This window comes from Mustela erminea, chromosome 2 (assembly GCF_009829155.1).
Source record: "Mustela erminea isolate mMusErm1 chromosome 2, mMusErm1.Pri, whole genome shotgun sequence".
In the NCBI taxonomy this organism is placed as follows: domain Eukaryota; kingdom Metazoa; phylum Chordata; class Mammalia; order Carnivora; family Mustelidae; genus Mustela; species Mustela erminea.
This window is the reverse complement of record NC_045615.1, coordinates 147,155,127-147,182,779: the sequence shown is the minus strand read 5'-3', so window position 1 is coordinate 147,182,779 and position 27,653 is coordinate 147,155,127. Positions and strand designations below refer to the sequence as shown.

Sequence of the window (27,653 nt, the reverse complement as noted above, 5' to 3'; positions counted from 1 at the left end):
AGAATGCCTCACAAAGAATGGTAATTTTTTTTTCTTTTTGATGAGAATCACTTATGATCAACAAATAGCATTTTTAATTATCTTTTTTATCTTTTTTTCCCAAGATTTGTATATTATATTTAAGATACAAGCTTTTAATTAGGGGCCCAAAAGTTACGTTTCTATTCAAAGGAATGTGTTGAAGAAGTTACTAATAACACCATCATTCCAGACCATCATTCTCTGTTTCATCTTGTCTTTCTTACCTCAGTAAGTGGTACAGTCACTCATCATGCTTTCTTTTAAGCTAGAAGCCTCTTTGTCCTCTGAGTTTTCTTTTGGTCTAGTCACACATCCCATGAATCTCTAACTCCTGTCCATTGATCCTCATTATTACTAATGTCACTCACTCTTTGAGTCAGGGCTAGCATCACTTCTTACTTGACTCAATAGAATAACCTTCTTATTTCCAGTCTTGAAGTCTCTAGTTCATTGTTAATACAGGCAGCAGGTCAGTCATTGCTTAATGCCTGTAAGATTAATTTAATTGTTCCCTCACTCCCATTAGCAAAAGTCTCAACTCTACGTAACGTTGTATCATGCCATCCTGATCAGACCTTTAACCACTTCTGCATATAATTTCTGCTCATACATTTAGAACTCCCTCTCGAACATGCACAGACCAAATCTTGTGTTTATCATACTTATACAAACAAGGTTCTTGGCCTCTTTGGTTATAGGGTAAGATATCCCCTAGCAAGCACCTGCCACACCATACTCTCCTATTGTGTCCCGGTGCTCACTGAGAGATTGGAGTTTGAGTTTCCTGTCTGTGTCAAATTGGACTTAGCCCAGTATCCAGCAGGCATTTATGCTCAATCCAGCATCATTGAAAAAATAAAAAAGGGCAAGAGTGAACTATGGAACATCCAGTATTTTATAATTTAGATCAATTGTACTTTTGTTTAAAGTAACAAAACAAATCAAAATGGAGTTTTCTACTTATAATTATCATAAAAGCATTCCCATTTACAAACATAAAAACCCAAGAATGGGAAAAATGAGAAAAAAAAAAGTGATGGCAAAATTTGATTTGATACTCCCAAAGGATGGATAGAATACACAAGTTCCTTGTAAAAGTATTTTGGCTCTTGCAAAGGTAAGCTTTAAAATGAGCACAGGGTAGCGTTTTTTATGACTTGTCAAGATTTAAATGCTTTCGCTGCATTCTGAGAGAACACACCTATGAACTCTGCACACTCCATGTGTGGCTTGCAGGAGGGTTATTTGTAGATCATCTCAATGAACTTATGCATCTGTAGGAGAATCACAATTAAACCAAGGAAAATCCTGATAAAAAACACATTTACATTCCTTTGGTTTCAAGGAAAAGTCTTGATATCTAGTCATTAACTGGGCAATCTGCCCTCAGACTTCCTTCTGCCTTAATGTGCTAAGGAGAAACATGTCTTCTGAGAACAATGTTTTTAAACTCTTTATGCTTTGCTGCTCTACTGTGAAGTCCTAATTCCTGTGAATCCAAACACTCATTAACTCTTAAGAACGGTTATTAGCTATCCTGAGTCAAATGAATATAAAATTTAAAAAAGGACAAAGTTTAATTTCAAGCCAATAAAAAGATTTTTTTTTTTTAATGTTGTTAGGATGGCTTTTGTTGGGTTTCTCCTCAGTTGTCTGGCTATCTATAGGACAAATACGAAGGTTAATATTTTTAAAAGGAGCATCAATTTGATTTTTCAATTAAAAATAACATTAATATGTCTTTATATTGATTTCTGAGTTTTCTGTATCTTAAATTATTTTGCTTCTGTAGCAAACAGTTGTTTATATTTTAAGAAATGTGGAGGAGAGAAGGGGAGGGAGCCAGAATTCACTGGACATCTTCTTGTTTGCATTCTTTCCTGTCTTTTCAACTTGAAGAGCTCAAAGTAATATGGTATTTTTCCTTTCACTTTCATTTTTAATACGTGTCCAAGCATTCCAGCTGTATGTATCAGCTTATGTATCAGGAAAGATAATGCCCCTGTAATATTTACTTTTTTTTTTCTTCTTTATTTTTTCTTTAGGGAGTACTAGAAGATGACCTTCAGATGCTCTTTACCTCACTGATAAAATTACTTTTGCACCAAAGCAACTTTCAAAAAATATTGTCTCCTTATAACAGATTAACATGATTCTGCAGACTCCTTTTAAAATCACATGACATTGACCTCAGTCTCCGCTTATGAGATCCAATACCTGTGCTTTCTTTTCTGTCTAAAGCAAAATATAATGAAATTTTCCTATTTGTAAGTTGAGAGAAAAGCATGATTTAGAACCCATTACTGTACTGAAAGTTGTCACATACATAGCAAAAAGTAAAAGCTAGTAACATAGAAAAATCTTATTAAACTATAAATGTTGGGAACCATTTAAATTCAGCCAACTTCTTAGCAAAAGTTCTATAGAAAAAAGTATTCTGACTGATATTGATCTTTTTTCTCCTCAAAATTGAGTTGCCAGCAGACGTGTGTGTGTGTGTGTGTGTGTGTGTGTGTGTGTGTGTGAAAATGTTAGCTGCTGGCTTGAATAATTATAACATTTACTCAAAAATTAAACTTTGTTTTTGGATTCCTTCCTCAGGAGTACTAGAAAATGTGATGAATGTACATGCATTGAAGGAAATTAAATAATATTAATTTTGTACTATTATTTTAAAATATAAATCAAAAGCCAACATCATAAGGAATATTTTGCAACTGTTGAAGCATATTCTGTGAAAAATATGACTGCATCCAATATAGACACTTCAGGTTTGAAATGATAATACAAAACAAAGAGCAGGAGAAGAAAAATAAAAAAGAATTTCTTAAAGAATGTTTACTATACATTTCCCGTTTTTGCTGAACACACCAGAAACAACTGCACACACTTCTGTGGAAGTACATGGACTCCCCATCACTAATCATCAACACCAAGGAAGGAATGCGAATCTAGATGGAAAGATTCTAGGCCATTGACTGAACTAGGTGACTGAGCACAGAGCCACCATGAAGGCCAAGTCACTCTCACACTTACTCTTTCTATGTAGCTGCAGTATTTGAAGTGGTAGGTTTAACTCTTACATGTCAGAATTGAAAATCCATCTCAGATGGGTTTACGGTATTTTTCTGTTGGTCCCTAAGCTGAAAACCAAGTTTTCCAGCTTATTTTACCAGGGAATACGGTTATGGGGTCAAGAAGATAAGCTCAGTGCTATTTTGTGTTCCTTTGCCAGTATTTCTTGTATGAATATCCCCTTGAAGAAATTATGGAGTAGGAGAGGTGACACTGTTTTAGGAAAAGACTCGATAATTATGGTTCCCCTAGCCAAATGCTTCCCAGCCTTTTTCATGTAGTTTAAAAATAAAACTTTTAATATGGTATATAATATAATGTAATATAATATAATATAAATGTATTTCATATATATAATATATATGAAAAGTATATATGAAATATATACATATTGCATTCATATAAGCTTATAAATTGTTTAAATATAATCAAAGAACATTAACAAAAATATATCATGTATATTATATATCACATTATACTTATTATATTATATTATATTCTCTATAGGAAATAAGAGGGATAGGAGTGCTTGTATGGAGTTTAGTGATAAAAAATGCATTGCCTAAGTATTGGATAAATTATTGGGGAAAAGAACAGTATTGAATTTTTGCAAGTATTCTATTTCTCACTAGAGCTTCAAGAGATGGATATCAGGGGCGCCTGGGTGGCTCAGTGGGTTAAAGCCTCTGTCTTCGGCTCAGGTCATGATCCCAGGGTCCTGGGATCAAGCCCCACACTGGGCTCTCTGTTGAGCAGAGAGCTTTCTCCTCTCTCTCTGCCTGCCTCTGCCTACTTGTGATCTCTCTTCTCTTTAAAAAAAAAAAAAAGAAAGAAAAAAAAGAAAAAAAAATGGAAAAAAAAAGAAAGAGAGAGAGATGGATGTCATTCATTGCATTTGCCAGGTGCAAAGAAAATAATATAAAGTGCTGTCAACATTTTCATAAGAAAATTATGTTGTTTTTATAACTATCACTTTTCTCTCAGATTTTATGCTTTGAATGACTATACACAATTCCCAACCAAGATGTGTTCATCCTACTCTCCTCAAAAACTTGGTAGTTTCCACTGATGAGATTTTTTTCGTTCCCCAAACACGCAGATGATCAGAAATGTTAAAATTTGTCTTTTACAAGCATCACATTTTACAACAGTTGAAATGGTCACTAAAAGTAATTTGAAATTTCCTGCAATACTGCAGAGCTATTTCAAACCCATTCAGAAATTTAAAGTCAAACATTTCGGCATAATGAGGAGGCTCTAGCGCAGACTGAGCATGCAGGGTTCAACGACTTGCCGGGAGACCGCCAGATGCAGACAGACATCAGCCCCATTGAGCGGATGCTGACGGGAACAAAGGAGAAGACACATGTGTGGCACTGCCTGGGGCGGAGCCCTCCAGCAGTCCCTGCCCAGCCACCCCCAACCCCCTCTCCCCACCGCTGGCCGCACCTTGGGCTGCACTCTGGGCTCCTTGGGCACCTGGACCACGACCTCCTCTGGTAGCTCCACGGGGCCCTTGTCCACGATGAGTAGTGGCCCGCTCTGCGCCAGGTTGCTGAAGGAGATGTCTGGGTGGGAGAGCGCCTCCGGGGCTGCGCTCAGCATGTCGCAGTGGAGCAGGAAGGGCTGGATGTCGCTCACTGTGCTTGCCACCTGCGGGGACCGCAGGGCGCACCATCAGACTCCGCTCAGCTCAGGCCCGCTGCAGAGGAGCCCAGCTAGAGGCTATTCCCGAGGCTGCTCTCTGCCGCAGGCCCTAGTCCCTGGACTCCAGCCACCCCAGGCCCCACTCAGATAACCCTGGAGCTGAGAAGAACACATCCCCCGTCCCCGAGTGTCGTGCGGATTGTGTATTTTCTGTCCTAGCTAAACACCACCTCAACCTAATCCTTAGCAGTAATTGGAAAATTAGACATAATTATTGAAAGCAGAGAAAGCTACTTGAAAAAAATATAAATTTTATATTTTATAGATTCACAGCATTCTGCTGTAAAATTATAGCCATTAAATTCTCTAAGTATAAATAAAAATGTTACTAAGTATTTACACACAAAAAGCTTGATAAGGTAGTGGGTGCCGAAAGTTTCAAAGAGGGGTTGTTTATTTATTTATTTATTTTATTAGTCTCGTTTTGTTTGTTATGTTGTTACATTTACATGGATTGTTTTATATTTATATGTTTCAGGTAATTTAACATTTTTTGAAAGATACTGTATTAAGATCTGTGGTGAACATTAAGGTGAAAAAGATATACATACATTTTTGCCATTTAAATACACAGTGATTTTACTGACAAATGGTACATATTACATAAATGAATAAATATGGAAGACCAAGACAATAATGAAAAAATAAAATTATACACATATGATTTTTTTAATAATTCACAAAACAGTCATACATTATATGCTATGAAAAACAGAGCTATTTAAGTACAGGTTTGTTTTGTTTTGTTTTGTTTTGTTAATTTTCTGATGCATTGATACCCGAGATACACATTTTTCTACACTCACTGCAGCTAGTTTTATAAACAGGAATGGTAATGAAAATATTCCTACTACCAGAAAGAAACAGACTTTACAAGGAAAAAGACTTTGCTTTACACAATTATTTTTAACATACTATAACATGCATAGTTAAAAACACATTAAAAATGCTATCTGACTACCATTCAGAACTCAGGAGAGAAACTAGGAAATTCAATAAAACAAGAGAATTTTATGATCATCTTTCTAACACTCTAAGTTTATACAGTGGTGCTATAATTTCTTGACATATAAAATTTGCAAATTAAGACTGAAATACATGTTCTCTCCCAAATCACAAGAAACTAACCCTTATACAAAACAAAAATATTAAGAAATTTGTCCAACAACCCATCTTCCATGAAAAAAAAGAAAAAAAAGTTTAGAATAGAACTAGCCAGTCTACAACATAACTAAGTTTAACATTGTTCTGAAACATCATTTTTATTTCTACAAACTATAATGAGTGAATATTAAAATATCCGGGCAAAAAGTAATCTCTGCAATTTTGCTAGATTGTGTAAATGAAAAAGGTGTCAAAGAAGGAAACAAGTTTTAAGACCAAAATGTTGTGAAAATCAAAATATCTAAAAAAATTATCTCCTTTGTTTAACTCCAATGCTGTATTTTCTAAACTTCTGACTTCTAAAATATCCCTCTCCTCACTGCCCAAAATATGACTACTTTTTAATTATTTTTTACATGATATATACAGGTATGTTTCCCCTAACATCTTTATAAACTACACTATGGAAAGAAATTAGCAAAAGATGATAAAGCTGTATTATCCTACAAGCTTCAGTTATAATAGAGTTGAAAGTTTTCACCCTCAGCCAAGTTAATGTCTAAGGACATTTGGAGTGATGGAACATGAACTTATTTGTTCATTCGACAAATATTTATTGAGTTTACATTGTGTGCTAGGTCTTTTTCTTGGTGGTAGAGATTCTGGTGAGCAAAAGAGATCACATGTCTACTTAAATGAATCATCTATTCTGGTGTAGAAGACAGAATATACTAACAGGTAAGCAATTTTTAAAAAGTTTAGAAATATAAGTAATCTACAGAAAGTTTAAATAGAGTAATATGTAAGGAAACCCTGTTTCAGGTTTTATGGAAGACTTATGTTTGGGAGTAAAAATTTAAACTGAGATCTCAACGAAATTGGAAGTTGCTAGCCATAAAAAAAAAAAGAGAGAGAGAGAGAAGAAAAGAAAAAAGAAAAAGAAGAAAAAAGAAAAAAAAAGAAAAAGAAAAAAGAAAAGAACGAAGAAAAGAAAAGAGAAGAAAAGAGAAAAGAAAAGAAAAAAAGAAAAGAAAAGTCAGGAGTAAGAGCATTCCAGGCTGCTGCAATTTCTCAGATTGGAACTACCTTAGGTCTAGTCAAGAAATAGCCCAATGTGGCACCTGGGTGGCTGTCATTAAGAATCTGCCTTCGTCTCAGGTCAAGATCCCAGGATCCTGGAATCAGGCCCTGCATCGGGCTTCCTGCTCAGTGGGAAGCTTGCTTCTCCCCCTCCCTTGTGTTCCCTCTCAAGTTTCTCCCCCTGTCAAATAAATAATAAACAAATCTTTAAAAAAAAAAAAGAAAAGAAAAGAAAGAAAGAGCACAATGGCCAATGAATCTATAAGTAGTAGGCTGGGAGAAGAATGTTCTGGAATGAGATCAAAGAGCTAAGCTACAGCCAGAGCATGAGCTCATATTGAATGAGGTTCCTGAGAAGGAAGCACAGGGCAGGACAGGGAAATAGACTTGGAAATAGTGACCTCTCCTAAACTAGAGATTATTTTGGGAAAGGTCAATTTCTAGAGTAAGTAGAGAATGACAAAGGATTTTAAATGCATACAAGGAGGAATCACCATGAGCTGCAAAGTGTAATAATACTTTCTGTATTTAAAGAAAGAATCTATGCTTACACAAGAAGAACAAATTCACGAGAAAGCAAGATCCAGAGACCTAGAAGAAACAGGTTTGGATTGGAGAATAGAATGATTTCACAGCGCAAGACGGAGGGATACAATATATCAGAAAAGTTTAGTAGACTTTGTTAAATTGAAGGAAATTAGGCTCTGATTTTTTCCATGAAACTGGAGACTCTTACACGTCTATAGATTGGAGGCTCCTTTAACTTCTCTACCAAAGGACCCAGTGTCTGCAATCCGTGGCAGCCGCGGTGGACTGGCTATTACACTGCCCACAAGGACAAGGGCTATCAGAACAGACCCCAAATCTGGACTTCTGTTTTTAAAATACTGGATATGTTACACTTTAAACACTGTATGACTTCGGAAGAAATATTTATTTGAGTTATAAATATAAATCTCATTTGTCTTCCTTAAGTTATTACGAAAATAAGTTTTCAAGATAAACATCACGGTTTTAAGTCTGGTATTCCATTAGAGGCTCAGAATCTGAGGTCTGGAAAGAATCATGAGACTCACGCGCTAGCTAATAGCCCCGAGGGCATGACCGCTAAAAAACTTGGAAACAAAATTTGCATGTAAGAGGCACTGATCAGAAGCTCAGTCTGTCCTTGGGCAGCCAATTCCATCTGAGGCAGTAAGTTCTTCCTCCGGAGGAGAAAGGTGATATCTATACCCAGGCATTCTCCAACCCACTTGTATGAAATCCATACAAATAGGCTGCACAAAATAAATTCTGTTCCCAGAAGGTACTTATCATCCAGTATATTTGAAGTGAGCCTTCATGTCCTAAATGTCTCTTTTCCTCTTCAGATTAATGAGGAGAAAGATAATTTAGAAGCACACACACAACCTCCCTCCCACCTTACTCCTCTCCCTTCTCCATTTGAGGTCGTGTTTTGAAACTCTGTTGTATGGATTGGAAGGTATCTCAAAGGTAATTCTGGTTTGGGGGCAGGAGGTAATGGTAAGGCCACCATATCTTGTCTTTCTTTCTTTCTAACCTTCTTCAGAAAGAGAGACATTGTATCTTATTTCCTTTAAGAAGTACACATCTCATTAAGACTTTGTATTTTTAAAAAAGAGAGATTCGCTACTAGTTTACAAACTCAAATTGCTTTCATCATAAATAATATTCAATACTCATCATAAGTAATATGAGTCATTGCCGTATCCAAATTGTCTACATAATCAGTGCATACTTGGGTTTTTCACTATGTAAACACTTTGATTCTGTTTTCCCTAGTGGGAAGCATGAAATATGAAAATTAATATTTCACAATCTACTGAAATGATCAAAATAGTTCCCCATGTTTATGTTAGTCTCCAAACATCAAAAGCCTTCAGAGCACCAAAGTTCCTGAATAATAGTCTGAGGTGAACTTAAGGCAAGAATTAAGAAAAGGAAAAATAATGAGCACATAAGATGTAAAGTCTGTAAGATGTAAAGTCCATATGATACCAGTACCAGAGTTTTCATCTTGTCTGTGGAGCTTAAAATTGAAGTAAATATCAAAAAAAATCATATTTTTAATGGTATATAGTTTCTGAGATCAAGATTTGTAAATAATAAAAATACTAAGTAAACATTATTTTTCTAACCAATTTCAACTGCTACTCTTTTCTTGTTCTCCTTCGATTAATAGCTGTGTAATTCAGCCAATTATTCAGCTTCTTCCTCCAAATATCTATTGATCATGATATTAAGCATGGGATCTCGACAAAACCATGGGTTGTCATGCTATTTATAAGGTGAGACAAAGGCCAACAATAATACAGCACCAAAGAGTATTTATCAGAACTACAAGTGATTTAAGTTTCAAACACTAAGGATGTTTCTCACAAGTCATTTGTTTCTGTGTTTGGGAGCAATATTTTAACATGTTTTTAAAATCACTAGCTAATTATGAACCTTTATTGAGTTGGAAATGTACTACAATTACAATGATGTAGTTCATCTTTGTACTAACCCTAACCCACTATTCAATTTTATCTTTTACTATTATCTCTAGGTTAACATAAACACAATACTTTTTTTTTCCTTTAAATGAAACTATTAAAATTTTACTTATTTTGTCTTGTAATATTCTAGCTCATTCGTCTATATGTTGTTTAGGTGGGTTTATTTATCATTTAAATCATAGGTCTTTGAAATAAGGCAAATGCTCCGAAGTCATTAAAATGCCTTTGGAAGAAGCCACCACGAGAAGTTTAGGAGATTTTTGAGTTTCTCTTCTATGAACTATTTCAAATGTCACTGCATCATTAGATTGACGGCTCTAAATCTATTTTTTTCACCTTAATATTACTGATATTATTATCTATGACTCACTGGATATGAGTATTCATAGAGCTAGTGTGTTCAGCTAACTGTAAAGTGCTGTATAAATGCTAGATATTATCCTGAAATACTTCTATGGATGACTGATGAGGGATGTCTAATCCCACTTCCGTGTAACATACCTATTACCAGGAGAGAAAGAGGAGGAGAGAAGGAGGAATGAGAAAGTGGAAAAGGAGGCATCAGCGAAGAAGAGAGGGAAAGAGAGAGAGAGGTAGAAACAGACTAGCAGACTCTTGCTTCTGCTTCTTTTCTTGTCAGTAAAGGCATTATTCCAATTCCACTTCCTTATGCATATTGAAAGGCACTACCTGTCCCCCCCTACCTCCATTTTGGCCATATAAGAAGATTACTTCGTTCCTGATTTCTCCCTAAGGTGTAGGTGGCAGGTGTATCATTTCTTGACCCGCTGGGTAGTAAGCTCTAACAATAGTCATAGAGTTTCAATCCAAGCACCTGACAAGGCATCCACCAGGTAGAAATTACAACATGGAAGTTCGAACACAGAAAAATCTGTTTCATTCTGGTTCTCAAAAAAAAATGGTTCTGTAGTGATAAATGCCCACTTGTGTCTGATGAAGCAACTTTCATAACATACATGGATATTATTCAATTTAACTCAAAGTACTTCTTGTCCAGACTGAATTGTTTCCTGAAACATTGGTATGCCCTATGTGGGTAAGCAATTTCCTTTCAAACTGGGTTCCTTACTCCTCTTCTCTACAACACAGCTTGTTACAGTAAAATAAAACATATTATGGCTAAACTGTTACCACGAGACTGAACAATCAAGATATAAAAACTGTATGATATTCTGAGACTAGTGGAAGAGTCAAACATTGGTTATGAATAAAGCTAAAGGGGAATTTAATCCCTATTTTTTAAAAAATAAAAGAAAGAGCACTTAAAGAATACTTTTTTTTTTTTAAGATTTTATTTATTTGACAGACAGAGATCACAAGTAGGCAGAGAGGCAGGCAGAGAGAGAGAGAGGGAAGCAGGCTCCCTGCTGAGCAGAGAGTCTGGTGCTAGGCTCCATCCCAGGACCCTGGGATCATGACCTGAGCCGAAGGCACAGGCTTTAACCCACTGAGCCACCCAGTCGCCCCTAAAGAATACTTTTTAATTGGCTTTCAGGTCTGGCATCTTTCATGTCCTAAAAGTAGAGGGAAAAATTGTGGTTCATTCATTGTAATAGTTGCCTAGATTGTAATACTGTGATGTAAATATCTCAAACATTTGTTAAAATGAGTGAAGTTTCTGCTGTTATAAATTTCTTTTTAAAAATTTAGCTTCTGGGGCGCCTGGGTGGCTCAGTGGGTTAAGGCTCTGTCTTCGGCTCAGGTCATGATGTCAGGGTCCTGGGATCGAGCCCCACATCAGGCTCTCTGCTCAGCGGGAAGCCTGCTTTCCCCCCTCTCTCTGCCTGCCTCTCTGCCTACTTGTAATCTCTGTGAAATAAATAAATAAAAATCTTTAAAAGAAAATTTAGCTTCTGACAAGAAGACATTTTCACTCAAATTCAATAAAATGTATATTATATACCTTATTTATCAGAATAATATTTTTTTCTTTTCTAATCAAAAATATCTGCTTTTTTTAAATAAACATAAGGGAAATAGATTTTTTTAAAGATTTTATTTACTTGAGAGGGAGAGAGCATGAGGTGGGGAGGGTCAGAGGGAAAAGCAGACTCTCTGCTGAGCAGGGAACCCGATGCGGGACTCAAACCTGGGACTCCAGAATCATGACCTGAGCTGAAGTCAGTCACTTAACCAACTGAGCCACCCAGGTGCCCTAAGTTAAACAGATTTAAATTCATGGTAATAAGAATAAAGCTCTGGAATTTATTATTTGGAAAATACTGATTTTCTTTTAATTTCCTTCCCTCTACTTTCTTGTTAAAGTATACTAAAATGTTAATGGCATGGAAGCATGGAAGCTATGCTTTTAGAGTGCTATAAAGTAAATAATTCTTTAAGAATCTTTACAACAACAATAATGGTTCTCTTTTCCTTAATCACAGGGTCAATTATACCTGATATGTGCGGAAAACCCTATATATTTTGACAGAAATCTATCTCGTTAGTTAGTTCTATCTTAAGTTAATCTAACTGGCATCTCTGAAGATGGCTGAGAAGAATGAAAAGTTTTTATCTACTTTTTTCTGGAAGGAAGGGATTTTTACCTCCACCACCACCTCCTCAAAACATGGACAAAATGAATGTCTAAATGATGATTAAGAAGAAAGCATATATATTAACAAGCAAACATGTTAAAATGATCTATAATATTATTATGTTGCTTGTGTGTACATAGAGTATGGTTATTACTGGACACCTACTTTTAAAAATCGACATGTTGGTTTTTATCTGGGTGCAGAGGCATGAGATCTAACCTGTCTCCTAACAATAACTGGTAACCTATAAGACATGTAGGCTATCACAGCTATTCCCACTGTCCTGAGCCACTGTAACTAATCTAAAAGACTTCCTTTTAAGCAAATGTGCAGCATTTCCTGGAGAAACATCATACTAGCCTATTGTTTTGAATTTTACATACTATCTGTCTTGATTATTAAATACGGTGCCCTTAGGTTTGCATGGTTCCACCAACTTCTCCATCAAAAAGGAAAAGGAAGGATCATTGCTAAACAGTCTCCACCATTGTTGATTTGTAACAAGAGCTCCAGAAAAGAATAGTCTTGATCTAATTCAGGTCCTGTCTATGATTACTACTTTCGTGTTATCTCCAACAGCTTGGAGAGAAGCAGTAATGTGTGAAAGCCAACTGTTCATTCTTTTTATAAATACGGAGGTCTGTTTTTGTTTTTTGTTTGGAGGGATTTGGGGGGGGTCATCTACACGATCTAATCATATCTGGATCTTTTGCCTCATGTCATCTGTTATTCTCTACTGCAACCATAAAAATAATGTGTAACGTCATCTGAGTGCAGGGGAGAAAACATGAATCACTGTGAAATGCTATTTTGGTTTTGCCTATTATTTTTACCTTTGCATTTAATCAAAATAATGATTTTTCTGATTTAGCTCAATATATTTACCCCTTTTAACTTAATATTAAACCAATACTACCAAAGTGAGAGTCTATCTGTCACTCACTATTCAATTTCTTTAAGCCTTGGATGAATAGTGAAGACAGGAAATTTTATTGGGCTTAGAGTCTAATTAAAAGCAACAGGCCTACCCTCTGAATAGCTTTTCAACACTCTTCAACATTTTTCTAAATGCTGATCTAAGCCTAAGATGTTCATTAGTAACTCGTTAAAGACTTAGTTACAGTCCAGTGGGTGAGTTCTGAATATAATGATAGAATGTGTGTATAAATGTGTAGCCTCATAATTAGAGAAACTGTCACATTTGGGGATTAAGAACACACAATGCGGTCTTTGAAAAACACTATGGAAAGTAAGTGACCCCAAGATGGTGTTGTACTTCAAATTTTGCTTACTATCCAGATCATTTGTTTTTTTTTTTTTTTAGTTCTAATTCCAAAAGGTATGTTTTAATGATCACATTCTCTCAGGATTAAATGTGTGAGGTTTTGTGTTAAGTCCTTTCTATACATTATTTTATTTGATCCTCATACTATAACAAAGTAGGCCTAATTAGCCCTTTAACAAGTAAGGAAACTGTGAATCAAATTAGTTAAGGTCATGTTCCTTGAAGTAACAGAAATGGAATTGGACTCTGAGGTCTGACATCTCTCATTTTATTCAATAGGGGCACGCAAATTAGGATTCTAAAAGCAGCTTAAATTGGGGGATACTGTAAACTTCAGTTTCTGGTCTTCCTGTAAATATTACTTTCTAAATATACTGACATCTTCCTCCATTCATGGTTCCTTAAAGCTGTAGCAACTGTTCAATATCAGCATTTATGAATCTTTTGTTATCTTTATTTAGCATTCTCCTAGTCTTTTCTGCTCAAATAGTAATACTTCAGATAAGCACAGTGTGCTGAAATAATTCAAAGTTGCTAGGATTCTTGCCATATGAAACCTCGGGTTTTCTTGTGTTTCTCATCTTTGCTTGTTTGCTTGCTTGTTTGTTTGTTTAAAGCAATCAGTGAATTCAGGGAGTGCCTTGCTGGCTCAGTCAGTAGAGCATCTGACTCTTGATCTTGGGGTTGTGAGTTCCAGCCCACACTGCATGTAAAACTACTGGAGACAAACCATAAGAGACTCTTAATCTTACAAAACAAACTGAGGGTTGCTGGGGGGAGGGGGGTTGGGAGAAGGGGGGTGGGGTTATGGACATTGGGGAGGGTTTGTGCTTTTGTGAGTGCTGTGAAGTGTGTAAACCTGGCGATTCACAGACCTGTACCCCTGGGGATAAAAATACATGTTTATAAAAAATAATAATAATAAATTTAAAAAAATTAATTAATTAAAAAAATAAAGCTTTAAAAAAATACTAAACCTTTGATGTGAGTACAAAGGTCATTATTATATACTATATAAATTTGACAGACATAATGAATTGTATAACTTTCTTGAGATGAAGTAAAAGAGGCAACCAGTAGTTTGGAGAGCATATTAGAGAAAACTAATCTATGGAAATAAAATGAAAGCCTCAATATTTATAATATAATTTGAGCAAAACCACAAAAATATATAAATAAGAGGAGTTCCAAAATCTGCAAGAACAAGAATTTGGACTAGAACAAAAATAGAAATACTTCTGCTCATCATGATTAAAGCTTATGTTCTTTATCAAGTTCTTAGGGAAGAGTAATTGGATACAACCAGAAGAATCCTATTAATTACCCTGATGTTTTGTATATGTCACTACTATACAATTCACATATCAGAAGAAATTTCAATCACTTTCAATTACTAGTTTTTGTCATAATAAAAACCTGATTTAATGACGTGCTGAAATTAAATATGGTAAGTAAAAGGGAAGGAGGCATGAGGCTAGATAAATGGCAGGGGATTTCAAAGCAAATGTAAAACAGATGAGATTTAAGTGGGTAAATCCAGACAAAAAGTTTTTCTTAGAATATGCAGTTGAAAAACCCTTAACTCTATTTATATTCTAACAATATTCTCTGGCCTCTTCTAATAAGAGATGGTCCTATACGGAACACTCAGAACTTAATAATAAGCAACTTTTAATTATTAAGAAATGATTGAGTATTTCTCCAGTAAGGTATACAAATGCCCAAGGAGCAAATGAAAAGAAGCTCGATATCATTATGCATTAAGGAAATGCAAGCCCAAACCACAATGAGATACTACTTCACCTCCACTAGGATGACAAAGTGAAAAAGCCAGGCAATAGTAAGTGTGGGTGAGGACGTGGAGAAATGGGAAGCTTCACATTGCTGTCTGGAATGTTTCACTGTGAAACCATTCTGGAAAACAGTTTAGCAGTTCTTCAAAATGCAAAACGCACAATTATGTGACTCAACAATTTCATTTCTATGTGTAGACCCAAGAGAAGTAAAATCCCATCCGTGCAAAAACTTGTACATGAATTTTCACAACTGTGTTATGCAGAATAGCCAAAAAGTAGGAATAAGCGAAATTTCTACCAATGGATAAACACAATGTAGTATGTTCAGACAAAGGAATATTATTTGGCAATAAAAAAGTACCAAGTACTATTACATGCTATGATGAGGGTAAATTTAAAAAATATTCTGTTAAGTGAAATAATTGAGTCACAAAAGATAAAAAATTGTATGATTCTATGGATACAAAAGATCCAGAATAGGCAAATCCACTGAAACATAAAGTAGATTAGTGATTTTCAGGGACTGGGGAAAGGGGAAATCAGGGGTGACCACCAATTGGTATGAGGTTTCTTTACGGAGGACTGGTAATAGACTAAAACTGATTATGTTGATGGTTACACAACTATGCAAACACTCAAATCCCATGAACTATATACTTTAAATGAGTGCCTTGTTGGTATGTTAAATGTATCTCAATCAAGTTGTAAAAAAAAAATCCCTCCATTTATATATCTAAAAATATATATTAGTGCTTTAAATCCAGTTTTATTTAAAAGCTACATGGCATCTTTTATAAATATCTTTCTTTATCACATGAGGAGGACTATACCTTTCAGACCCCTTTATATAGATATAGTTATGAGGCAGAGTTTTACTTAATGGAAATGGGAGCAGAAATAATTTGAATTGCTTCCAAACACATCCATAAAAATTTCCCACTAGAGTCTCCACCGTGCTCATTCTCCCTTCCTGCGGACTGAAATGGCAACGACCCTCAAAATGACTTTGGAAGTTCCATGCCATTAGACTAGATCTACGTATAACCGAGATAGCAAAAGGATGGCATCCATCACTATTTCCCACCAGACACAAATATCCTGATCAGAAACACCCACCTGCCTTGGCATGCTTGGTGATCAAGGAAATGTTGTCTGGAAGCCATTATCAATTTAGGAATATACTATGATTGCAGCTTACTTTACACTTTATTTGATATACTGCTCAAAAATGGACATTAAAGTAAATAACACAAAGAGGTCTTCCTCCAGAATTTTTATAGTATATAATTCGAAATACACACACACACACACACACACACACTGTTGATCTGATCTCTACTTAACTACTTCTGAGGTATCATTCGTATCACATTGCAACACAGACATATAACCTGCAGAGCTACTTCACGGATCTCATTTTTACAGTTGCCCAATTTGCCTAATTTTGAGATTTTTATCTTTAATTATTTTATATGTATAATTTATGATTTATGATCAGTTGGGTAAGTCACTTCCTATTACTTCTTTCATTTATACTACCTTTTCCCTTATTTCATATCCAATACATATATTTTAAATAATTCTGTTGAATTTCTACATAGAAAAGCTCATGTGGTTACTCTGAATTCAGCTGTGTAAAAAGCTAGAAAAAATAATTTGGAAATATTTGTCCATGTTGTTGTACTCAGTCTTTTCATCTATGAACACAGTATATTGCGTTGTCTTCTTTTATAACTTCCAGGAAAAAGTTTTAGACTTTTTCCTCATAAAAGTTCTATATATTTCCTCCTATGATATTTCTTAAGTAACTCATACATTTCATTGCTGTTTTGACTCAGATCATGTGTATGTGTGAATCGTACATCAGAACACACAATATTCTTAATTCTGAGAAAGTTTATCTTTCTTGAATTTTCTGAATACATCATTATGCCCTTGCAAATAATACCTCAATATTTGAATAATTGTTCATTATTATAGTAGCCTAAACTTGCAGAATTTCAAACAACTGTATTAATAGCAAGCAAGCAAGGGTACATTGATAATTTATTAATATTCATTTAAGATAGTTACTAACTAATCTAAAAAAAATTTTTTTAACCTTCTATTTCTCAAGAGATTTTCTTCTAGAGGTACAAAAATAAAGTCAAATTTTATATGTAACTGTGTTCCTTTATAATACTATTGGTAATGGCAATATATCAATGAATTTCTCTGTTGAGCTATCAATATATGGGTTAGGTAAACAATAGCTTCTTCATATAATACAATGCCATAATCTTTTAAAAATTTAGAGTACACAAATGTCTACATTTTAAGGTTAAGTCAAAATGAAAGATATTTTATTTCTAACATTATTTCATTTTCTAAAAAATATATACATATACATGACTGCAAGAAAAATCTAATAAGCATTAATATTAATTATATCATTGGGTCATGGGATTATTGGATTTTTCCTTTCTGATTTAAATTTGTATGAGGAGAGTTACTTTGAGAATAAAGTAGGTGACACGGATAATGACCAACAAAGAGATATATGAGACTATGTACTTGTATTTTACCAGTAAGATACAACCTTAACTTTAGGACATCCAAATCACCACAAACTATGTGTAGATTAAATAAACATAGAAAGTTTACCAGATGTCATTATGAGACCCTATTTTGTACAAGGATGTGTATCCATTACTTGTGTAAATAAAGCTAGCATATTTTTCTGGCAAATCCCTAAGTAGTCTAGCTTACTTGATGAAATCCTTCATTTAAAACAGATTTTTTTGATAGGAAGACAACTTTCTGTATTTTAAAAAACTAATTTTGCCAAGATGACAATAAAAGGGAAATATAGAAATAAAGCAAAAATGTAATAATTGACAACATGTAAGGTATTTGTTTTCAATTTGTCAATTAAAAACTCAAAAAGAGTAGAGAATGAATGAACCCTATTTTTCAACAGGGTCTTATTCTGAACTGTCAAAATAGATCATAATACAATATATTGTCTCCTATGTACATAACAAATCAATGAGACTTTCAACTGTTGCATTTCAATGTTTTGAGTGGTCATTTAAGAACCATTTAGCAATGAGAATGGAGGAAATAAATGCATGAAAAACATATTATGGCAGCTTATATGAAATTATACGTGTGAGAACACTAATTCTTACATTGAGAATGAGCGTAAATAGTGATGCAAAGAAGAGGAAAATAAATAGATACTTATATGTTACGTAATCCAGTTGTGTTTTAATTCACTCTACATCAAGCATACAATTACCCTATTGCAGTCCTAGTCTATTCCAAGGCCAAGAAATATAAACAATAAGATATGATCCTAAAATAGTCAGACATAAAATCAGAAAATAAGAAAAAGCTATTTTGCTCTCGAAGTATATACATGTTACTCATAAAGTATCAGTACAATAAAATTCACCTATAACACATTTTGCAAGTGCAAAGGCAAAAGAAAGTTCTTTTCCAATTGCTAACCTGCATACGGAGTGTGTAAGGGAATGTTTCTGAACATATTCTTACAAAGGAAAAGCTATCAGCCATGCATATTTGTGGTTTATATTGTGATATTAGAGATTATGGTTAACTTACAAAATAATGTATTTTGAATTCAGTACCCAGTGGGTAATGCTGTTGGATGTGTTCACCATAGCCTCATATATCATGACCACGACAAAGATATTTTTTTGTATAACATATTTGACCATAAACATAGTGATATTACTGGGAGTATTACAAATTATCTAGGCTGACAAACATGAACATTCCAAAGATGATTAATTTCTAAAACTAACAAAGTTAAGCAGAGCTTAGAAGTCAAGCTGACTTTTTCACAATCAATAAAACATGACTTCATAAAGAGAATTATATAGTAAGATGCTATGTGGTCAAATGCACTTTTCTATTTTCTCAAGCTTTACATTTTATTAGAAGTTTAAAAAATGTGTATTATTTTACATTACTGATACATTAATAGTATTATAACTGTGAAAATTATATTAATAATAAAATGCAAATTACACAAAAACATATAATACTAAATATATATGGATATGATTAGCAGTTTTGTCCCTGCTAATGGCTGTTTATTATAATCAACTCTTAAACATAATAAAAAGCAGGTTAGCCTATAAAGTCCACAAATATATAAATACACATGCAACTTGAAAAAATAAACTTGCAGGGAAAAAAAGAATGCATATGGTAGTTATAGAAGAAGTTTTTAAAACCCCATTTTTTAATCCAAAAGTATCATAAAATATATTGTTCCCCTTTACCCACAGTATGTTCTAATTACCCTGTTTCCTATCTCTTCAACTGTGACACACTTCATAAGTTCAATTTAAATAAGAGGAGATACAGTGAAGATATCTAAGCACCCCAACCACCTTCTCAACTCCCAACTCACTGTGGCTTGGGTACCAGATCTCCTAGCCCATATATCACACTGGACATTGGTATTCTGTTACTGACAATCGCAATGAGCCCAAGTGCCCAGGTTATTATTGGATTATTGTTCTCCAATTCCTTTCTTTTCCCTTGGTCCCAACCATATCAATAGAACAAAAAAATCCTTTATCTTCATGCAACATTACATTGGTTAACAGCAAAAAACTGGCCATCTGCTTTAGTGGTTTCTTTTTACTTCTGCCAGTTCTCATTGCTTTATAGATAAGGGTTTTATGGCTATACAGGAAGAGGGCACAGTCATGGAAAACAGAAAAAGAGAAATACGGAGGTACACAGAGACATAAAATATGGACAGATAAACATAAAACCAGAGACATTTCCAAATTTAAAAGTTGTATATATATACAAATATGGTGTGACGTACTGATTAAGTTTGTTTTCCTAGATCAAACACTGGCCAGACTTTCTAGGAAAATATGGAGATTATCCAACTAATGTAAACATGATTCAGTATTAATTCTTTAGCTTAGTTTCTAATTTTGTCCATGTGAAAATCATGAACAAAATCCATGTCTGACAATTATATTACCAGCTATATACTATTACCACTGTCAACTATACTTGCATCACCGACAGTTATAATTCTTATTATATATAAAGAATTATGCACTAAGCCTTCATACAAACTGGCTTGATAATAATTTTGAACAGAAACTAGTGTCAAGAATTTACTGGGAAAAAACTTAAATACTGAGGTTCAAGTAGAAAAAAATTTATTTCACATCTCACAGTAAGAATCCAGGGAAGTAGCCACTTTCAATATCTAATGCTCAGAGGATTAGCTCCCATTTCCAGGTAACTAGGGGTGGGCAAATAAAATATAAGGAAGATTTACAAAATGCCAAACACTATGTTAGAATTTATACATAGATATTATTCTATCTACTTCTTCAAATAACTCTACATGGAATAATTGTTCATTCTTGCAGATAAAAAGTAGGCTTACAAAATTTTAAGTTACTGTTAGCTCCTTGAGAGATGAATTAGAATCTTTTGTTTACTACCATAACTTGAGCAGTTAGCACAGTTTTCTGGCTCACACTGGGTGATAATGGATATCTGTTAACTAGTTTACCAAGTAACATGGTTACAGAACTATTAGGTGGCAGAGTCGAAATTTTATCTCAAGTCTGTAAGACATCAAAACCTCATCTGTCTGTGCTCAGAATACAGGAGAAAAGCAGGTGATCTGCATTTCTGTTTCACGTTCTCCCAAACAGCCAGAAACGTTGAAATGGGATTCTCTGCAAGGAAGAATGGCTTTGAAAATCATTGCTTATCTATGGGCAGTAAAACCAGAGCTCAAGAAGCCAGGTCCTTCATTTAAATCTCCTCTGGGTCTCTGTGTTATTTCAGTCAAGTTCCTTTACCACTCATTATCACAGTGTTTTTATAATAAAAAGTGATAACAATAGTAATAGTAAATAATATTAAAGCCATGAGAACATTGTAAGGATTAATTATATCAATACATCTGAAGTTTATGGCCACAAAAATCAGTGGTCATCATTATTATTTGCTCTGGAGAAAAGAGCAATTCAAGTCATTCCCAGGTAAGTTAATTCTCTATGGTTAGGGGTGCAAATAAAGAGGGACATCTCAACAACAGAAGGCAAGGAGATGCTACCAGGGATGTGTTTTGGAAAGAGCATGTCCTTCTGTAACAGAGACATCATTTTAACTCAGTTGTCTATAAAGTTTTAAGTTATGTGGTATTCCTTTATGACAGAATTATTAGGGACTCTAAAAAAAAAAGTCTATCCTCTAAGATCAGCACTGATCAGATGTACATACATTCCTTTAGTTAAGAGCAGGCTGAGTCCCCAAAGGCTGTTCATATGAAGCCCTCTATTTATTAAGTCCAAAGCGGTATCACAAAGGCAGTTGAGAAGGCCTTCTATAGAAGGCAGACAAAATGGACTTGTAATTTTTTGGTGCGAAGTTTTAAAATTTCTATTCAAGGTAACAAAATGTTTATAAATAGAAAGCTGCTATATTGTGTAGCATAATATGGTTCAAAGTCAAGATAAGGTAAAGGAGCTCAAAGACAACAGAAAAGATTACTTTAGCCCAAAATATTTTTTGTGCCAGGCCAAATTTCTAGTTGTTCTATGAGGAGTTTTTAAATGCTTCTCAGAATTCCTTGGAGAGAGAGGATACGTGTGTGTGTGTGTGTGTGTGTGTGTGTGTAGGGGGGTTTCTGATTATCAAAAACAAATGAAACAGCTCTCATGATTAGCTAATTTCTGGTTGTTATAATTTATTAGAACAAAAATAAACTAGAGAAACAGAAAGTACAATGAAGGAAATTAGCTTGTTCAAACACTGACTCTTCGTCATGCACTGTGCTAGATTCTCAACGTATGCTATTTATTTAATCCTCAAAATAACCTTATGAGTGAGGCATCTTTATAACATCAAAACCTAATTAGAATAAACTTTAGATATACAGATAATTAGAAAAACACTTGTTTAAAGGGACATAATTTTTTTTTATTGTCTCTTACCACAAAATGTTATATATACTCAAGTACATGGAAGAAAGTGGTCCATCACTATATGAATTAAGGAAACACTCTGAATGGTTTTGTTTTTGTTTTTGTTTTTGTTTTTGTTTACAAATTTACATCATTTAAAACTGGATGGTTGAATTGTTTTACTTTGATTTCTTTAAAAAAGAAGTACCTTATATTGTGAATACTTAGAAAAAAATATGTTAAATCAGGAAAATATTAGAAGAAAACATCAAAAGACACAGAAGCTATTTTATCCAGTTTTTATAATGACAGCAAAATGTAATTCACATTGAAATAAGAGTATGGGCCAAATTCGGAATTGTATCAGTGATAAACTACAGTAGATTTTTGTAGTCAATTAAAAAACCAAAAGTAAGCTAAAGAGCCTAAAATCTGGTCTCAGGTACTTGCTACATCCTAATATTCTGAGACCTCCAAAGCAGTGCCAAAGAGAGCTGTGTCCCTTTCTTTGGCATCATTACCATTAATGTATGAGGTAGTGACTATATTATACCATTTTCATCTAAGTGCAAAACCAATGATGATTAGTAGAAAACTTTAAATTGTCAGTAAGAAATATAAATGTAGACTTTGCCAGTTGTTAGAAAGATTCAGTGAATATTATACTAAGTTGTACATAATTTATCTTATTTATAAATAATTATTTTTTATAAAATTTGCAAAGATATAGCATTTAACTATCATATTTGTGTTATCAATACTGAAATGTCTAGATGAACAAAGTATATGTTTTTTTTATGAGTTGATTAGCATGTTTCAGTAAAATTACCTTTCAGCATACGTTCATATCACTTTGGCCTTTTATTTTTTTGCACTAAAAAGTATATATATGAAAAAGATTCTTATTTAAAGGAGCAGTTTACTTTGTATTCTGTGTATTAAAGATGGAAAAGAGTAGCCAATACTGAAAGCTCTTAAAAATAACAAAGAATTGGCTATGTATACATTTCAAAATCTACTTTCAGAAATCAAACTCAAGGTTGTATTTACTGCAGCTGATGGTACATATTATGGTCTTTTAAATTTAACTTACTTCTATGAATATATCATAGGCAAAAGCTGCTAAAGCACTGAGCAGATTTAGAAGAAAGGACCTAGTGCAAATAGTGACAACATAAAGCTTCACACAAAAATCTAATTAAAGGTCTTACCTTGAACGACTGGTGCAGCAAGCACCATGAAGACTAGTAGCTGTGATGGCCACATGATTGTGGACCGGGGAGTGAGAGTGCCTCAAAAGTGAGTGTTCCCAACGTGAAATGAAATAAGTGTCTTTCTGGTTCCTCTTCTGTATTCCAAGACCGATGATTAAAAAAAAAAAAAAAAAAAAAAAAAAATCCCACAAAAAAATTTCTCAAAAACAAACACCAATATCCCAAATTTGAATCCTGCAAACAAGGAAAAAAGAATGGGTTATCAAATACAAGTTTTCTCATCTGAATTCCTTGACAATGACAATTTATTTGCTGACTAGAACATCTGTATAACCTTCCTCCCTTGTTCATATTAATTTACACAGGCATCATACAGAAAAATGATTAAGTAACCTAAAGGACAATATTTATGCATGTACCACATAGAGTTTATTTCTCAACCCACAAACGGAATGAAACAAATAATTCAGTCTCACTGAAAAAATTAATATAAATATGCTATATCAATTTAAATAATAATAAATTAGTAATTGATTTGTATAATTTGTAAATCTGTATAAATAGAGTTAGGCCTTCCTTTGTATACACACTTCTCACAAATACAATTTTAACTAACATTAGAGCACTAAAAATAAAAAATTCATTCATTACCATTATTCTAAGTTTAAAACAAAAAAAATTTAAATTGTACGAGTCTTACTTTCATTCCAACCCCCAATATTCAATTCAGAAATTATTCTATGTTTTAACTATATTACTTTTCAAAGAATCCTTTTAAGTTAATCTATGAAGATCCTAGATTTATGTTAATTAATTATGCTCAAACATAGCCAATTCATTCAAAAGGGGTTTCTTGAGTGCCTAGTGAAATAGGGCTAGGAACACAAGAACTGAATAAAACATGCAAACTATTCTCCAAGACGTTACAATTTAAGATGAGGAATGTTGCTCAAATTTTAAAAATACATATAAGACATTAAAAAATATAGCCTTAAGAAACTTACTTTCCTGAACCTAGATGTCCATCAACAGATGAATGGATAAAGAGGAGGTGATACACACACACACACACACACACACACACACAATGGAATACTATGCAGCCATCAAAAGAAATGAAATTTTGAAATTTGCAACAATGTGGATGGAACTAGAGGGTATTATGCTGAGCAAACTAAGTCCACCAGAGAAAGACAAATATACAGTCTCCGTGGTATGAGGAATTTGAGAGGCAGAGTAGAGGGTTTGGGGGTTAGGGAAGGAAAAAACGAAACAAGATGGGATCGGGAGAGAGACAAACCATAAGAGACTCTTAATCCCACAAAACAAACTGAGGGTTGCTGGGGGGAGGGGGAGTGTGGAGAGGGGGGTGGGGTTATGGAGCTTGGGGAGGGTATGTGCTATGGTGAGTGCTGTGAAGTGCGTAAGACTGATGATTCACAAACCTGTACACTTGGGGCAAATAATACATTATATGTTAATGGAAATAATTAAAAAAAACAAAAACAAAAAAAAGAAAGAAACGTACTTTCCTGAATCCAACATATATGGCTGCCTTCTCTTGAAGATTGCACAAATTTATCTTAAGAAGCAAAACTACTGAAGGAGTATGACCAAATTTTGAGGATGTCTTTTCTAGTCAGCACCGTTAAAGCAGATCAATCAGTTCAAACTGGGCTATTCTCCTTTCCTTTTCCCATTCCCTCTCTGTCCCTGTCCCTTTCTCTCTCCTGGTGATCGACACATATTAAAAACAATTTCATATTTTGAGTATAAATTTTAAAAATTTCTGGAAAGGGTTATACAAAATAGTGATAGTTTACTTTAAAGTCCATTAGTAAGCCTCATTCTGACAAAAAAAAAATGCCAAAAATTTCTGAAATATGTGCCTTAGTTATAAGGCAAAATTACATAGATTTATGTGAATTTCTGGCATTGTTATTTACTGCATGCTAATTAAAAACACAGATTCTGGAGAAAGACCTCCCAGTATCAATTACTAGCTCTACAGTACTGTGACCTTGGGCGACTCATTTAAGCACTCAGTGCCTCAGTTCCCTCCGTTAGTGGAGGGAGCAATATTACTTGATGTGTCTATATGACATTAAGTGAGTTAAAATTTGGAATCTTGAATTCTATAAAATCCATAAAAATGTGCACTTCCCTGAAGGGTGTCTAGCACATTAAGTGTTATTATATCTTAACAAGTATTATACATCTCATTAGTTTTTTATTTTACCCTATTGATTCTTTTAACATGTATGTGTAAGAAGCAAGATCATTCAATAATTTAGCTTAAAAATATTTTTGAGTCACTATTGTATAAACCAGCTCCAAGAACACTATATCTGAATACAACAGATTGAAAAAAGTTTTAATCTCACAGGCACACTGTAAGAAAATGAAGTTTATAATAGATAATCTCATAATATTTTACTTTTACAAACAGGAAAAGTATTGATGAGGGAAAAAAAGTGGTTGAGATAAAAGAGAAACTATGTGGAAAGGAATCATGTGAAATAGTTTCATCTCACTTTTTTCTTATGCACACTCTGACTTATAAGAAATTATTCAGAACTTCTTTGCCATAAGTTTGTATCTCTTTCCAAGAAATAACTTTTGAAAAAAAGTGCTAATTTAAAAAGGACATTTTAAAAAGGATACTAAAAAGATTGATACATCATCCAGTAAACAATGCCTCCATACTCTCTCAACATTCAGATATGGTGTCTTTTCCTACGTCTATGCCCATTGAACATGAGTGTCAAAAATAAGCATTAGATGTGTGTATGCACATAGACACACACAAACATGTACATAAAAATACATAAATATATACAGAACTACTTTGCCACTGGAAATAATTCTGGGCAGCTAATAGGTGAATTATTTATTTGTTACCTAAAAAATATATACTAAAGATTAACCATAGTAGATATTGAGAATGCAGATGATGTAGAACAATTTTTTCACAACTCACACTGGAGTGGAAAAAAAAGAACATAGGAAATGAAGTCACAAGATAAAGAGAAGAATAAACATAACTTGAGTACCTATCATATGCCGAGCAGTGTTCTATATATTATACAATCATCTGATTTAATTCTCCATACAAATCTTTAAAGCAGATAATATCATCTCATGTTTACTGAGGAGGAAAATCAGAAATGTTATGCAGCAAGAATTTCAAACCAAATGTCTGATTCTAAACCAATGTTCTTTGCTCTTTCTATAGTAGACATAATTAAGAAAATATAAGACGATAATCAGGGGTATTAATTGTGCAAAAGAAGGGGACAATGTAGCAAGTTTTCGAAATAATACTTAGGTGTTTCTTAAAAATGTTACTAGATTTTGAGGAGCGGAGGACATGGAGCCACACGGATATATTAGGTAGGAGGAGAGGGACAAAGAGAAAAGAGAAGACATGTTTAAAAGGAAACCAGGCTCATTATAACATTGTATCCTTTGGAGGAAGAGAGAACGTTGTTTCCATAATGAAATGTGAGTATTGCTATCATGAAGTCCGGTTTTAGTGAAATCCAGAATAGTTTATTTCATATGATATGTATTTTCACAGTGATAAGACAGTGAGAGAAAGCTACTTTATAGAAAGGGTAAGAAAAACGAAAGGAGAAGAAACTGCATATTATTCATAATAATGATTTAAGATACCACAATACGAGATAAAACCATTTTCACACTGAAGTTGGGCATAGGAATTTGTTTTCCTGATTATTGTGTAAACAGAGCTGGGGAAAGGAAATGAAAAGAATAGCAGCTATTGTTTAAAGATGGTAACATGTTCTTACATTCCAGCACCACCATGTCTGGCTACCATTCATCCACAGTCCCAAAATAATGTGTTAATTTGGGAACACATTTAAGAAAATTGCAATAATTAAACTACATAAATTTTAATGGATAATTTCAAAGACAAGATTGCTCATAATACATGGAAAGATAAACCACTAATGTTTGAATACTAACATTAAAAAAAAAAAGAAAACTTTCTGGGATTTTTTTTTCTAATTTATATGTTACTAACCACCAAAACAATCAGTTTTACATAAAAGGGATTTCCACTGAAGACATTTCTGAAACAGAGTTCAAAAACACATAGAAAAGAAAAACCAAGAGAAAGCATTAGAGACTGATGAAGTCACATCAACAAGAAAAATACTCATAAAAAGATTTCCTAATGGCATAAAGCATTTAACAAGTCAACTTCAAAATAAATTTCCATCTCCAATAAAATTTCTTTCACTGTCTCTATGAACTACATACTGTGCTCACACTATGAGATCAAGGAGGAGAGTGACTAGAATTCTA

General features: G+C 33.9%; 1 protein-coding gene across 21 annotated transcripts in view; it reads right to left on the bottom strand.

The window, feature by feature from the left end:
* ADGRL3 (adhesion G protein-coupled receptor L3) overlaps positions 1 to 27,653 on the bottom strand; it is an 827,333-nt gene that overhangs the window by 506,632 nt on the left and 293,048 nt on the right. For 20 of the 21 annotated variants that reach the window (XM_032334435.1, XM_032334436.1, XM_032334415.1 and 17 more), the window contains 2 exons: positions 23,319 to 23,555; positions 4,546 to 4,749 (listed from right to left, as the gene is read on the bottom strand). In XM_032334435.1, coding sequence (XP_032190326.1) covers positions 4,546 to 4,749; positions 23,319 to 23,373 — 259 coding nt within the window. In that variant the 5' untranslated portion in view covers positions 23,374 to 23,555. The remainder of the gene's footprint in view (positions 1 to 4,545; positions 4,750 to 23,318; positions 23,556 to 27,653) is intronic. The other variant, XM_032334426.1, reaches the window with a different exon arrangement.